This window comes from Hoplias malabaricus, chromosome 14 (assembly GCF_029633855.1).
Source record: "Hoplias malabaricus isolate fHopMal1 chromosome 14, fHopMal1.hap1, whole genome shotgun sequence".
Classification (NCBI taxonomy): domain Eukaryota; kingdom Metazoa; phylum Chordata; class Actinopteri; order Characiformes; family Erythrinidae; genus Hoplias; species Hoplias malabaricus.
In genome coordinates this window covers 29,666,996-29,683,239 of record NC_089813.1, presented here as the reverse complement: position 1 = coordinate 29,683,239, position 16,244 = coordinate 29,666,996, and the positions used below count along the sequence as shown (strand labels likewise).

The window sequence follows — 16,244 nt, the reverse complement described above, 5'->3', positions numbered from 1 at the left end:
GTAAATATGCAAAAAAGGTTTTAATGTGCAACAGAATACAGAAATAGATTTCTGACCTGTTCCGCATTTAAACATGGAAAGACAAAATCATTACTGGACATGTATTTATATTGTATCTATATGATCAAGAACGATGTCTTAACATTTTGGAATGAAGCTGTTTGCTAACCATGTACTGTGCTATCTAAATTACAGTCCGACACACTACATCCAACGCTCAGAATTAAGACCAGATCTTCTTGCAGTTTCATTGCAATTTATGTCATAATCTCAATATTGATCAGAAAAATCACAATGTTGTTTTCCCCATTCAGCCCTGTTCCCATCAAACAGTTACTAACCATTTTTAATTATTATTAATCACAGCCGATTATCCTTGTGCCTGGAGGGCAGTGGTTTTACTCAGATTTTTTTAAAACTGTAAATATTGTGTACTTCAGCTGCGGACATTGTAGTCAGAACAGACAAATACTTGGTCTTTAACTTGGGTTAAATGGAAAAAGTGTCTCACTGAACTATCCATTTGAGGTGAATTTCTGCTCCAGAGCCCCATTATTTTTCCACTAAAGGCATGATGAACATATCAGAACATGTTTTCTAGAGATGATAGCTTTTTTTAATACTACTCTGCTCTGTAGTATGTATGGTTTGTTTATATGTGAATTATAATAATGTTTATAATGTTAAAAAAAGGCCTGGTTGGCAGAAGCATGTACTGTATACCACTATGCACATACATAGATCAACGTTTGGATGGTATAGTTACTTTCATTACAAACAGAAAAAAGAGTTTGAAAAGTTGTAGGCCTAATAAGCCTTAATAGAGTGTCCACTTATTTGGAATTGTGGGAAAGTACACATTTGTCTCAACTCTATAACAACTAGTATGCCGGACTAAAGAAAAGCAGTGCGGTTTTAGGTGTACAGCCTGTGGTAACATGTTAGTGTTTGTGTTAGTGTTGCGAGGTTAGGTAAGATCTTGTGATAAGAATGTGTTTATTATATATCGCTGTATTGATGAGAAATCCGCTGTTTTGAAGACGTACAATCAGTAACAAGCAATAAAAGATAGCTGTTGTTAACTAACAGAACTCTATTCCTTTTGGAGCATTAATGTTAATTTGGTAACAGGATGCTGTAGGCAGTGCTTTACGTGATACACGGACTAATCATGACAGCTGTCTCAAACCTTACCTTTCTAAAGAGCTGACTTGTGTAAATCACATCGACATAATGCTGATTACTGAGTTGACGTGGTTTAAATTTTGGTTTCCTGAAGTCATTATTTTCAGAATCACAAAATGTATTCTGAGCTTCTAATGCTTGTATACTTTTTAGTTGTGTTTCTGGTGCAGGGCCTAGGAAATTATATCAAATATACAAATGTTCTTGGCAGAGTTTGGGTCGGTGTTTTATAGAGCTAAGTAATAATGAAAGCAGGCTGTAATACTGCAATACTTAAATGGACCAGCAGGAAGTAGTTCTGTTAAATCCACAGCAATAAACATAAAACAACAAGAAAGCGCGTAACATAGTCTCTTTCTACAGGCCGCTTCGTGGCCATCCAGCCACTGGGCTGGAAATCTACTGGCATGGTTTATGTTGTTCCTGGTTTAAATCTTCTGATAGAGGAGTCACGGCACAGGCATGTTCACACTCAGTTCTGATACTGTACTGATTTGTTTCACTCTGCACAGTGTGCTACCATGAATCCTATCACTGTTTAATGATGCATAAAGCTTACTATACTGTTGAAGTCGCAGTGTTTATGTGCGAGAGCTTCTTTGGAGTTGTGAGAGTTTATCCATGCTTTGTTTAAAAAGAGTTAACTAAACACAATCTATATGTTAATTATATTCCTTAAGTTTTGTTGCTTAAAATGACACATTCTATTTGGCTTTTTTGACTGCGCTCATTGAAGTATCAAATACATGCACGTAAGTGACACCTCAGGCTCTAAACAGATAAACACAGATGAAACGGATGGAATGGGTAATCAGGCCACTGTGCAAAGTGTTTATCTTTAATTTAAGCTTCAAATCCACCTTGGAAATGACTTTTTTAAAAATCTATGTAGCAATATGCACCGCCCATTTTGTTGTAAATAGGATAAAGTTAATGTGAACAGGGTGAATCGTTAAAATGCCTTCATGTTACTGACTGTTTTCATGTCTATATAAAGAGTATTTTAAATGTGAAATATCCTGTTTTGTAAATTACATTTCTTCACTTATAAATACGATTGACCAAATGTTTTTGAATCTTGTTAGTTTACTGATTTATGAGCAGTAATATTGAAGTAATATGCATTAAAAAATTTTTGAATTAGTGGTGATTTAGGTATTTGTTGAAAATATGCATAACTGTCTCTTATCATTGAACTCTGCATGCGTTGCGACAGGAACTATATTCATTATCCTACGACACATCGCTCAGTGGAATTGGCAGTGAGCCAGCTGCATATATTGATCAGCAATAGCATTAAAATGACAGGACCACCACAGGTATATATTTGCTAAAATCTTCGGATTGGATGGTCTGACTGTAGAGCTACTGTTATTGGTCGATATCCTTTTCTGTAAACATTTAATTGGTCAGTCTGCACGTCAGTAGTCCTTGATTACGTCAGGCAAAGCTCATGTACCTACCCTCATCTCGAGCAGCTATGCTGAAACGTAAATGTAAGTTCTCGGATGAGAACGTAACTGTCCTCTTTTTCACCATCTCAGATCTGGTCACCCTAGTTTTAACCCCTAAAATGAGCAAACATTATTTAAAAAACAACTGCAACTCTAAGATGAAGAATCAAATTAATCTATAGTCTCAGAGTTGAATTTTCAATGTTGGGAAATGGGAATATTCTGCTAAATGTGAGAAACGTACATATAGTTAGTAAAAAATATACTGAAGCATAATCTTGGCTAAAATCATTAGATATGATACTAAAATAGTTGAATTGCAAAGCTGCTCCTCAGTGCACATGGCACATTACACACTGAAGGGCTATTGAGACCTCACCCCTTGCATTGTTCATTCCTCCATCACATGTACAGTATATGTCCAGATGATTTCTAGAAACCTGACACTCACCCACTACTGAAAGCACACATCTGGACCAAAGGACTACCTAAAGTCTGGTAATTTTTGACGATTTTCATATTTTTATTGACAGTAATAGAATTGAAACATTTAAGCAACTATTAAATCAATGTGTAATCTCACAGTTGCTTGCTATCTGCTAAATCAGAAAAACTCAATCAGCAATTTCATTTAAGAGACTAGTTTACCAAGACTAGCAGGCTAGCAAGAGGTTAGCTTACCAAGACCAGCATTGGCTAGCTACCTATATATATTTGCCTCAATGGGTTTCTGTAACCAAGAACTGATGCTTATTAATTATTTATTTAATATTTTGAAGACTATCAGCTTTCATGTTTTTAGACATAGTCATTTTATTCTCAATGACTTTTACTAAAAAAAAAAGGATTGCCCCACCAGTACTGAGATAAGTGATGCTTGTTGCAAATGCTTTTCAGCCTGTAGTGGACTGTGGAGACCCAAAATGAGATTTGCGTTCTCACTGTTCTTTGGCTTCTTTTTATTGACATTATTATTAAAGGTGCACTTGAAAATGAAAAATGACAGAGGGCGAAAGTTCACACAAAAATCTGATTAAACAGCGTCCGTTTGATAAAAACAGCCCCCAGGTAACAGTTCATAGTTCATAGGACAGTTCATCAGAGCTAACATCTAATCAAAGCTGTGTAGCAATGGTTCGTGTCCTGTTTCTCTCAGAAACTTCATCAGATCTTCTGGACTAAGTCCCATGGTGGCAGCGTTGGTCATGGGGTGGAAGTACACTCTCTTGTGGCTTCCATTGACAAGGTCACTGTCCAGAACGAACTTCACGCTCTGGTCTTTATCACAGAACAGAGACAGAGCTGTGGCACAGCCCTGGCCCACCTTCAGCTTCTCCAGCATCACTCCCTCATCGGCAAAGCGCAGGTTTCCGCTCCCCACACCCAGCTTCTTGGCCAGGTCACAGAGGTTCACTTGTCAGTCATGACGAACAGAGACCAGCCACAGGCCCTTTTTCTTCTTCTGAAAATACACTGCAGCTGTTTGGCGGTTAACTGAGTGAGTTACAGACTGAAGAGGACGGAAAAAACGGGGCTGAATGTGTTATGGACAGAGGTATTCCATGGGTCCACAGCGATGAACAGAATAATTATCAAAATAATTCTCAGTGTTTATTTCATGATGATGATGAATGAATGAATTTACCTCAGGGTGCTCCACGCAGTCAAACTCAATATTCAGGCTTTTTAGAAAACTCTCTTAAGTCTGTCCGAAGTTCTGGGGAGGACATCGCGTAAAGAGCAGGTCAGATGACCTACAAAAATAAAGTAAATCTCTGTAGTGTGTAATTAAACTCTTACAGTGCGTTCACTGCTGACTGGAGAGTCAAACCCAAATGCCTCCCTGCTCCCTACACTACAGAGTGCGCTGGTGAAGTATAGTTCAGTTTATTTTCAGTATGGTGCTTCACACCGGTGGCCATGTCCCAGCCTGCTCTAATTTAGACATAAAGTAAGCAGTTTAGGACAGGGGACGGTGTTTGTAACTTTGGGTACTAACTAGCGCAGAAGAAATCATTTGACATCGAGCCATGTTCACTCGGCAAATGCGCATGCGCAAAGAACTAGTCAACTATAGTTGACTATAGTATGTATATATATATATATATATATATATATATATATATATATATACACAGGTGTGTGAGAGATGCGCGCATACACACATACACACACCAAATGGATGTAGTTCCCAAGGCCCAATATTTCCCTTATATTTCCTAGGCCCTTGAAGACTCGAATGTCTACATCTCTATCTATCTGTCAAATTAGCTGACATTTAGTTCAGTGTGTGTAGGACTGTCAAAACCATACCCAAACAGGTGTTCTTTGGCCATACTTTTTGGACATAGTGCATTTTGTAGGGAGTAGGGAGCCATCTTAGACTGACCTTGTGTCTCCAGTGCAGTGCAGTAGGGAAGCCTTTTCAGAATTAAATATGAAGACTTTTAGAAAAAGGAAATGTGAGTAAATTTAGAAGCCCCAAAAGCTCACTTCTTTCTTTAGTGTATATGCACAGCTGAACGTATGTGTCCACACAGTGTAGCTGAATTGACTCAGTATGGACAGACTACAAGCCTTTGGAAATGAGGTATATGACCTCTGTTGTCTGTGGACCTCAGTGGTAAAGAAGTCCAGGCTGTCTGCAACACTCGTTATAACTTAATTGTGATGGAGTTTATATGGAAAAGCTGTTTAAGTGATTTTTAAAAAAATCAGCTTAGTTTCTGTGTAGAAAGACTGGGCTCCGAATCTTTTTATTCTGATGGTTTGTTATTCTGTTCTCAAAATGGGAGAATTCACTTTACAGCAGGCAGCCAGTGGTGTGAGGCTGAAACTGATTTAATCGGATTATCTGGTTTCTAGTGTGTGTTAAGGTTCCTACTGTTGGAGTTGGGTTTGTAGGAAGTGCTGTAGATAATGCATTAAAATAATCCAGACACAACATGCAACAGTTTATAATTTGTTAAGTTTATTATGTTTATTTGAACGGCAGTGTGTTTATACCGGTTTATGTATAAAATATTGATATTTGACCATAACGGCTGAAACAATTACGCAAACAAAGTACAATTTGAGCTACGTTCAATTTATTAAAATTAAGGATAGGTTTACTGTTAAGAATAGGGTTTTTTAGGGTTAGATTTAAGGATAGGTTTAGGGTTAGCTTTAGATATTACCAATAGCATTAATTAAGTACAAAACTAGCCATTTCTAACCTTTTTGAACTTAAAATTAAGTTAGGTTCAGGTATAAGGTTAAGGTTAGGGCTAGGCCTGTCACAATTGCCATTTTTTTTTGTGTGTGTTTGACATATTCTCTAATAAACTAATAAATTAATAAATAACTGAATAGAATAGTTGTGATAAACTATATTATTGTCATTTTAAGTTTATTTATTAGCGATAGTGTAAACGTAGAGAAAAACAATGCAGTTTCTTGTTTTGAAAGTTAGAATTAGGTTTAGATTAGGATTAAGTTTAGATTAGAATTAGGTTTAAATTAGGATTAGGTTTAGATCAGAATTAGGTTTAGATTAGGATTAAGTTTAGATCAGGATTAAGTTTAGATTAGTATTAGGTTTAGATTAGGATTAAGTTTAGATTGAGATTAGGTTTAGATTAGTATTAGATTTAGATTAGGATTAAGGTTAGGTTAGGATTAGGTTTAGATTAGGATTAGGTTTAGATTAGTATTAGATTTAGATTAGGATTAGGTTTAGGAAAAGTTGTAAGGGTGATTTTTCATGCTGGATAGCCAGAATGTCATGTGAATACTAATGAATATATTTAGTACACACTTTATGACTATCTGATCTCGTACCAAATTATTTTGGGACCAGTCTGCGTCTGCACATTTACCAGCCTCTACATGTTATACTTACCCATGGTTTTGACATAGAGACGTTGTGGGTCAGAGCAGATGGTTTAACCAGTCTTACCTGTGAGTTTACAGTGTTGTATGTTTGATTAGCTACAAACTCTGTTCTCTAACGCTCAGCTAAAATATTGTCGAAATGTGTGGTGTGCCTAAACTGTAAACGGAGAACGCCCATTTTTACAATACTGTGAGAAATATATCCTAAACATGTAAAATCCTGATGCTGGCTAGATGTTTGTGAACCAGGGGTGCTGCAGGATGTTCTCCAGGGAAGGTCTGGATCGTGGCCGTTTGTCCAAACAGCATTCCAGCAGATCCCGACAGCCTGCAGAGAGACAAAGACAGACAGTGAGATGTTTTACTCTGTGTCTAGTGGCTTCTATTCTGTCTATTAATGAATAGTTTGTTTATTATGTGTCATCTGCTTTGAGACTTGACGAACACTTTTCAAACTAGGGACATTCTGGACGTGAAATGATCATGTACTACTGTGTTACTGTGTTTATGTGTGTGATTCTTACCTAGGGAAAGATACCAGGGGATGTAGAGCTCCTGGCTGACGATATCCGTGGGGTTGTTAAAGGGAAATCTTCCATTCAGAAGGACGAACAGTGTGACTCCGATCTGCCACACTGTGAACGGCTCAGCGTTGTAAGCGTGATCGTCAAACCACTCGGGAGGAGAGTAGACTTCCGTTCCTTCAGAGTAGAACAGTGAAGTTAAACTTTAACCGGTGAACGCCATAAACTTTTTGTCAATTGACTGTTACTTGATTGTTTTCTAGAAAGTGAAGTTGTGGTGGCGTCCGTTGCTAATCCTTACCACCAAAGTCGCTGTAGGGGTCTTCTGTTAAAAAGCTCCCACAGCCAAAGTCCAGGATCCACAGACGCAGACCTTCAGGGACACTCTGGATTAGGATGTTGTCCAGTTTGATGTCTCGATGGACGACTCCTTTGGAGTGGATGTCGATCATGGCCTGGACCAGCTGCTTCAGGATTTCCTGAACGTGAAAAAGAAGATGGAGTTAAATCAATTACAGCAGGACATTAAAGGTTCTGCTCTTGACGATGTGCTTTCTGGCACCGCAGGACAAACTGTTCTGAAACTTGGGCTGAAATACATTGGGTAGTGCTTTAAATGACTGTTTTATACGACTGACCCATTCTGTGGAACATAAATTGGTTCATTTAGGGACATTTGATTTATTAATGAATAATCAATCACTGGATGAGGAAGGTTTGATACGTGTTGGTGGTAAAAACGACAGCAGCATTGTGTCTCACCTTGGCTTCCTCCTCATCTAAGTATCCTCCTCTGGCCTCCAGGTAATCTACCAGGTCCATGGATGGCACTGGACGCTCCATTACCACCACCACCTCATCCTGAAGTTCTAGCCAGTCCAGAATCCCAACAGAGAAGCGCTGCGTATCTGTGGCATCATCCTCATTTGCCCCAGCGATGGACATCAGCACTACTTCCAGAGGATCCTCCCTCTGTTCTCCATCCACTGTCTGTAACAGAACACAGCTGTTTTAATATCAGTCCAAAAAGTAGTAAAGTCCGATTTCCTCAGCAACAAACACATGGATCTACACAAGGGGGCAGCAAAGAGCTTAACGGTGCTAAAGAGCCTTAGCAATGACACAGAGGTACTTACTTAGCAATGATCTTACCTGTCTGTCTTCTACATTGGTCCATACAACCCACCTTCATGATATGTCATCAGAAGGCAGTTGTCCTACTCATTAAACTGAAAGATCTCACTCTTATGACAGTTTTGGCACCACAAGAGGTTAGTCGACATGTTTATAACAGCCTCCATTTTCCATTTTGGTGAGAGCACCACTTTAAGTTATTTTCTGACCTGAGGCTTCTGTTCCTCGTGTGTTAAAATGAGCCCTGGCTGAGGCTCCACAGAGACACTCATGGGCTGCTGAGCTGAATGAGGCATTAAAAGAACTCACCACAGTAGTGCGTGTCACATGGTCTGCGGGGATGTGTTTGATAGCCACCTGTAAGTTTTAAAAAAAAACTGGATTTAACAAATGCCATTGCTTTTTAGTGTCAAATTGCAGAAGTGACCTTTGGTTTTCCCGCACTATAAAGTAAATGTTTTGATATTTACAGGTAGCCCGTCTTCTCTGCGGATGCCAGCGAACACTGAGCCGTATCCTCCTTTCCCTAGACAGTCCTGCTCCTCATACAGCAGCTCCAGCACACCTACAAGGAGAGGAAAGGGTTAAAGGGAAGCTCCTCCAAATGTCAGACATGTCTGAGAAGTTAAAGGGTACGATATGAAGAAAGTCATCCAGAGTGAGTTGATGTTTGTTGCTGCTTTCTGGAGAAACTTACAGGTGATAGGTGTCTCTCAAAGCCCCATCACAGTAATTTGTTTTGTGAACAGATGTTTGAGTTTCATGAAGTTTGTTTCACAATGGCCACAATTTTACTCAGATCAACATCATATATCAGAGCCCAGAAGATATGTGGACATTCACTCTGGATGACTTTTACATCTACAGAACTGTTGACGTGTGTGTGCTATTTTAACGCCATATTTCTCACGTCTCAAGGTGGTGTCATTCAAAACATCGTCATCTGATTCAGTGTCCAGCTCCTCAGATGAAACACCCTCCTCAGAGGAACTGTCCTCAGAAGAAACACCCTCCTCAGAGGAACTGTCCTCAGAAGAAACACCCTCCTCGGACGAACTGTCCTCAGGCGAAACGCCTTCCTCGGACGAACTGTCCTCAGGCGAAACATCCTCCTCGGACGAACTGTCCTCAGGCGAAACATCCTCCTCGGACGAACTGTCCTCAGGCGAAACATCCTCCTCGGACGAACTGTCCTCAGAAGAAACACCCTCAGGTGAATCTTCTTCAGTGGAAACAGAGGTGGGTGATGTGCTGGAGCTCTGTCCCTCTTCCTCCTCCCATGCACTGGCAGCTCTCTGCTCCTCATCCCTCTCCACGTCCTCCACCTTCCATCTCTTTCTCCGACTGCAGCAGAGCTTGCTCCTCCTCCTCTTCTTGCCTCTCTGGACAAGGCCGGTGTTCACAGGAATATCGTTGGACCTCAGGGCCTCTAGGGGCGCTGGGTCATCGTCGTTTGCCCCTGTGGAACAAGACAAGATCGGGAAAAAAATCTGCAATTATGCATTTTGTGAAAGGGGATAAATTTAGACCTCCATGTTAACATTACATAGCCTACGCAGATTGAACAGCTAGAGGACAACTGGAGATTCCTATTAAAAGTCCACTAGGATATTTCCAAATCCACTAATAATAATTAATAATCAATTAATAATTAATAATAATTAATAATTAATAACTAATAATCTAAGTCCACTAGGATATTTCTAGGATATTGTATATTTCTAAAGCACTATGTTTCAAGGGCCCCTATATTTCAAGGACCCTATGTTTCCAGTCCTAGCCCCACCCCTTGAAGACTGATGTAGATATTGTTAGCTTTCTAGCTATATCTAGTAACAAACTTAAGATGATCTGTGCCCACAAACAAATTTCTACATTTTACTACAGCTCCAGGGTTTCATAAATAAATTAATTTCTTAAAGCATCCCTAAACTCTAAAGTTTAATCTCACAGTGGTTTTTTTCTCACAGCTAGTTACAAATTTAAATATAAACAAAACGATACTTCATTTCATTACTGGGCTTTTCCTGCATAAATAATTCTGTAAAACATGTTCCTTTTACATGCTCCTCCAATTTTCACAGAGAGTTCATTATAGAGAAGAGATTTGTGTCAAAAATTCTGACAGAACTCACTTTTCCTGGGGCACAGAACGGTTCTGGACATCGTTATCTCGAAGCAAGTGTCAACTCGATCGATCCAACTCTGTTTGTGTTGTGATTCGAATTCTGCATCTCTGGGCAGATTCGGTGATGATGTCATCAACTGTCACAAAACTGACCCACAGTCGGAATCCTGTGGTCGCGGTGGAGGCAGTGGACACTAGAGTTAATGCAATCACACAGTGACAAAATGGAGGACAGGATTTTAGGGGTTAGTAGTGAATAGTGATCAAAATGAATTAATTGAATCCAAAGTATACATTCCTATTTCTCATTATCTCCACACTACTGTGCACTTACAGTGATGTAAGAATGAGTGGAAATTATATTAAAGCATTGGGAATATGTTTATTTCTGAATGGTTGATATTAATTGCTGTACTGGTATATTTGTGTTTTAAGGCAGGTGTCGCCTCTCATTGGAAATAAAATCCAACAGAATAAAATTTCTGTAGAATTAGCAAAGAATTTGCTGTCATTCAAATAACTGGTCAGTCTATGACCCCTTAGGTTTGCTGTCCATTTCCTTCTTCTTTTCTTTGGAGGAAGTCCCCTCTTTAGACGAATAATCTTCAGGTGAAACATCTTCAGTGGGAACAGTGGTTCATGACAGACTGTCTGACTGAAATTCTGTTCCTCTTTGCTCTCAGTGACCTCTTCATTCCCTCTCTATTTTCTTTAATTCCAGCTTCTGAATGTAACATTAGAGAGCGTAAAACATCTGTTTCTGCAAAGTTTATGTTGCTTAATAAGTTTCTACAGAGTGCTGATAGCTATTTGTTCTCAGTCCAGAAGAGACATTGATGTGTTTAAAACTACTAACGTTACTTGAGCAGAGAAGAGCTCTGAGTCTGAGTTTAAACAAAGGCGCTGGGAGCTAAGTGAGGCTTACTAAGCTCTGCATTTAGCATTTTAAATGTTCCGAGATGTCTTTACATGGTTCAGTCCAAACGGGAAAGTTAATAAGCAGTTAAATCGGCCTCGAAATAGGTTAAAACTAACACTAACCCCTCACGGAAATGATTTATTTTCGATGGCAAAGCTTTTAAAGAGGATTGTTTTGCTGTCTGTTGCTAGACAGCTAGCTGAAGTTGTTTGGCCTCACTGTTTTTGTCCAGTTTCTCGATATTAAAGTAGACACCGGATGAAATACATCCATCCATCCATCCATTATCTGTAACCGCTTATCCAATTCAGGGTCGCAGGGGGTCCAGAGCCCACCTGGAATCATTGGGCGCAAGGCGGGAATACACCCTGGAGGGGACGCCAGTCCTTCACAGGGCAACACAGACACACACACATTCACTCACACCTACGGACACTTTTGAGTCGCCAATCCACCTGCAACGTGTGTTTTTGGACTGTGGGAGGAAACCGGAGCACCCGGAGGAAACCCACGGGATGAAATGCAGTGCAAATTAATAAATAAATCAGGCCAGCATATTTTCATTGAGTCTCTACATAGCTGCCAATGAACAAATTAGGCAGTGTGTTAAATATAGCTCTCACCACAGCTAGTACACTGCTTTAAAGGTGCAGTAGGCGTTTTTATTTCATTTCATGACTAGTATCAATACACCAAAATAAGTACAACATGATTAAAAACAGTTATTTCAGAAACTTTGTCAGTACAACTGCTTTCCGTGCCTGAGAAAAGCTGTTTGACAAACAGCAGTTTGGCCCAGCCGGCCTGTCTGTTTTTGTGGTTCATCTGATTGGCCTGTAATAACATGCAAGCACTTCAATGAGATTTACCATTGCACCTTTAAAAGCTTGTGTTGTTATAGTCAGCCGGGTTTAACTGTTAAACAGAATTACTGTGTTTTTTCTGGTAGGGGTTACTCTGTCTGTTGTGACCTGTGCTGCTAATGCAAATCTATACAGTTAGTGCAGTCCAGTCCAGTTCCAGCTTGGGGCCACTGTGAAAGACAGCATAGTCAGCAAACTGTGAACCTGGGTAAAGCAGTCGACAGTGTCCTCTCACTCAGAATCAAAACGTGACACTGTCAAGCTTCTGGCTAAATGTTTTGCCTTTCTTCTTCTACATGAAGGTGAACACGTTTGTGTTTGCCCACACCCCCCCCTCGTAAACAAACGCTCATCACCAAAACCTGCTGGTCAGTTTGTCCTCAGAGATAGTGATACATTTTCAGACAAACCTTCCTTTGTTTCCCTCTTCAAACAGCAGCCAGAAAAAGCATGTCATGGTTAGTCAGCAGATTTTATTCTATGATTAAACATCGGCTCAGAATAATTTTAGGTGTAATAAATAACTTAAAGGAACTAAAGGCTCAGCTTCATAAGTGTTTATCATCGTAGTCCAGATATCAGAAGACCTAAGTCATGTGAGGTAAACTATCACTCATATTTTTTAAGTATATAATGCAGTTACTGAACAGTGAAGATTTTTCTTGCTTTCTCTCTGTTCTGTAGTAATTTCAATGTGAGGCTAATGTGCATGGTGGTCTCTCATTTTAAAATGTCTGATGTGAGGTTATTTATAACTATAGAGTGATTCATATGAGAACAAGTATTTTTTTATGCACATTTTTCACTTTGAGACGTCTTACCATTGTTTTGTGTCATTGCCCCACACTAAAGAGAATGAATAGCAGTTTTGACGTATATTCTTCTTATAGTCCCCCTCTGGTTGTCAATTAAAGTAAAGACAAGTTACATCCAAGGGGGAAAAAATCCCCTAATGCCTTAATAGTGATTTAGATGTCAATATATACCATCAACTTTGTTTATTACACAACGGTTTACTAATACGCATTTAGTCTCCACCTCTATCTCCACTTTCCCCTTGTCCTGTCACCTGCAGCTTCAAAGCCACAGACTGCAAGATGACTGGATTGGAATATAGGATGTGCATTTCAATTCTGCAGAGTAGTTTGTACAGCTGCAACACACCCAAATCTACTCACGAATGCCCTATCTTACATTTTTCTTGTGGGTCATTTTTTATGTTTTATTTTATCACCTTGTGATTATACCTGTATTTTAGTATTTAACACGTGTTCTCATGCACACATTCTGACTGTCCGACCTGTGTTGTGTCACATACCAAAAAGCAGCCTGATTTTAAATGTGGATGCTGCTAAACAGGAGTAGGGTGTTACACAGATGGACATGTGAAAATATATTGGTATTCACATCACATCACAAAATATTACTATTGAAAACAGCTTGTATTTGTAGTTCTTCAGAGCACATTACCTGGTAGTACTTATTGTACGTATAGAAAAATTAGTTTAAACAAGTATGTAGGTCTGTTAATTGGCTATTGGAATATCAGATCGCTATAATCTGAAAATGAACCTGATATTATCTGATATAAGGCATCTATTGACACGGCCACAAACAGAACTGTTTCAGGATATCGGTATGATAGACAGAATGATAACTTTAATGATCACTGAGGGTAGTTGATGTTACAGACTCTCAAAGCCCATCAAGACACCAGTTAACAGGACGTTATAGGAAACACAATAAACACACACTGAGCACTAAACAAAAAGAAACAATGAGATTTTTAAAGTGGCAACACTACAATAAGGATAAGGTATAATGATAAACGGATACCTCCTCCTTGGATCACCACCTTAACGTGGTGGAGGGGTTTGCGTGCCTGCGTGAGCCTAGGAGCTATGTTGTCGGGGGCAATAGCCCCTGGTAGGGTCTCCAAAGGCAAATTGGTCCTAGGTGATAGGCCAGACAAAGAGTGATCCATAAAGACAAGGATGAAAAAGACAAGAACACGGACACAGCCTCCCTTGCCCGGAGTAGGGTTACCGGGGCCCCACCCTGGAGCCAGGCCTGGGGGAGGGGCTCCTTGGCGAGCGCCTGGTGGCCGGACTTTCACTCATGGGGTCCGGCCGGCTTAGCCTGAAGGAGTTACATGGGTCCACTCTCCCATGGGCCCACCACCTGTGGGAGAGGTAGTAATCCGGGTCTGGTGCATTGTGGATCGGGTGGCGGTCGGGGTCCGGGGCCCTGGCGTTCTGATCCTCGGTTACTGAAACTGGCTTTTGGAACATGGAACGTAACCTCTCTGGTGGGCAAAGAGCCTGAGCTGATGCACGAGGTTGAGAGGTACCGGCTATATATAGTTGGGCTCACCTCGACACACAGTATGGGCTCTGGAACCAATCTCCTTGAGAGGGGCTGAATGCTCTTTCACTCTGGAGTTGCCCAGGGTGTAAGGCAGGAGTGGGCTTACTCATAGCCCCCCTGCTTAGCGCCTGTATGTTGGGGTTTACCCCAGTGGACGAGAGGGTAATTTCCCTGCGTCTTCGTGTTGGGGAAAGGGCTCTGACTGTTGTTTGTGCTTATGCACCGAACAGCATTTCAGAGTACCATGCCTTCTTGGGGACCCTAAAGGGGTTGCTGGAGAACACTCATTCTGGGGACTCCATTGTTCTGCTGGGGGACTTCGACGCTCACGTGGGTAATGACAGTGAGACCTGGAGGGGCCTGATTGGGAGGAACGGCCCCGCTGATCTGAACCCGAGTGGTGTTCAGTTATTGGATTTCTGTGCCCGTCACAGTTTGTCCATTACGAACACCATGTTCGAGCATAAGGGTGTCCACAAGTACACCTGGCATCAGGATACCGATGATCGACTTTATAGTCATATCATCTGATCTGCGGCCATACGTTCTGGACACTCGGGTGAAGAGAGGCGCTGAACCATCAGGCGACTCAGGATGGGAAAGCAGTTTTCCACTAACACTGTTTATGGTGGGGGTGGGGAACTGTTGACCTCGACTGGGGACATTATTAGGCGGTGGAAGGAATACTTCGAGGATCTTCTCAATCCCAGCAGCACGTCTTCCGCAGAGGAAGCAGACCTTGGGGACCCCGGGGGCTGAGGTGGCCGAGGTGGTAGGGAAACTCCTTGACGGTAGGGCCCCAGGGGTGGATGAGGTTCGCCCCGGGTTCCTCAAGGCTCTGGATGTTGTGGGGCTGTCCTGGCTGACACGTCTTTGCAACATCGCGTGGACGTCGGGGGCAGTGCCTCTGGACTGGCAGATTGGGGTGGTGGTTCCCCTTTTTAAAAAGGGGGATCGGAGGGTGTGTTCCAACTATAGGGGGATCACACTCCTCAGCCTCCCCGGTAAGGTCTATGCGGGGGTACTGGAGAAGAGAGTCCGACTGTTGAACCTCGGATCCAGGAGGAACAATGCGGATTCCGCCCCGGTCATGAAACACAGGACCAGCTCTTTACCCTCGCTAGGATCCTGGAGGGTGCATGGGAGTTTACTCAACCAGTCTACATGTGTTTTGTTGATCTGGAGAAGGCATTTGACCGTGTCCCTCAGGGCATTCTGTGGGGGGTGCTCAGGGAGTATGGGGTACTGGGCTCTTTGCTACGAGCTATCCAGTCCCTGTACAAACAGAGCAGGAGTCTGGTTCGTATGGCTGGCAGTAAGTCAGACTGGTTCCCAGTTGGACTCCGTCAGGGCTGCCCGTTGTAACCGGTTCTGTTCATAATTTTTATGGACAGAATATCTCGGCGTAGCCAAGTGGCGGAGGGTGTCTGGTATGGTGGTCTCAGGATTCCATGTCTGCTTTTGCAGATGATGTGGTCTTGTTGGCTTCATCGAGCCGGGTCCTCTTGCTGGACCAGTTTGCAGCCGAGTTTGAAGATGTAGGGATGAGGATCAGCACCTCCAAGTTCGAGTCCATGGTACTCATTCGGAAAAGGGTGGAGTGCTCTCTCCAGGTTGGAAGTGAGATCCTGCCTCAAGTGGAGGAGTTTAAATACTTCGGGTCTTGTTCACGAGTGAGGGAAAGATGGAGAGTGAGATTGATAGGCGGATCGGTGCAGCGTCAGCAGTAATGTGGGCTCTGTACCGGTCCGTTGTGGTGAAGAGAGAGCTGAGCAGAAAAGAAAAGCTCTCGAT

The 16,244-nt window shown here is 41.5% G+C and overlaps 1 protein-coding gene, 1 long non-coding RNA gene and 1 pseudogene across 2 annotated transcripts; all 3 read right to left on the bottom strand.

Annotated features, from left to right (window-relative positions):
- Positions 1–3,220: 3,220 nt before the first annotated feature.
- Positions 3,221–4,698, bottom strand: LOC136665916 (prolyl-tRNA synthetase associated domain-containing protein 1-like; annotated as a pseudogene).
- Positions 4,699–6,146: 1,448 nt separating this feature from the next.
- On the bottom strand, positions 6,147–8,231 carry LOC136665613 (serine/threonine-protein kinase pim-2-like). Its single transcript, XM_066643261.1, has 5 exons — positions 8,226–8,231; positions 7,802–8,029; positions 7,341–7,518; positions 7,040–7,216; positions 6,147–6,843 (listed from the first exon to the last, which is right to left on the bottom strand). Exons 1-5 carry the CDS (start codon positions 8,229–8,231, stop codon positions 6,746–6,748), a joined length of 687 nt encoding a protein of 228 aa, XP_066499358.1. The 3' UTR covers positions 6,147–6,745.
- A 159-nt stretch (positions 8,232–8,390) lies between these two features.
- Positions 8,391–9,378, bottom strand: LOC136665917 (uncharacterized). Its single transcript, XR_010795326.1, has 3 exons — positions 9,084–9,378; positions 8,644–8,738; positions 8,391–8,530 (listed from the first exon to the last, which is right to left on the bottom strand). It is a non-coding gene; the product is annotated as an uncharacterized lncRNA (long non-coding RNA).
- Between the last annotated feature and the right edge of the window lie 6,866 nt (positions 9,379–16,244).

What these genes read in the sequence shown, in the direction of transcription:
- LOC136665613 (XM_066643261.1), bottom strand. An exon ending in CCCCTACAGCGACTTTGGTG is followed by an intron (nt 7,217 to 7,340) that starts GTAAGGATTAGC and finishes TCTACTCTGAAG; the next exon opens with GAACGGAAGTCTACTCTCCT. An exon ending in CCCCTGGTATCTTTCCCTAG is followed by an intron (nt 6,844 to 7,039) that starts GTAAGAATCACA and finishes GTCTCTCTGCAG; the next exon opens with GCTGTCGGGATCTGCTGGAA.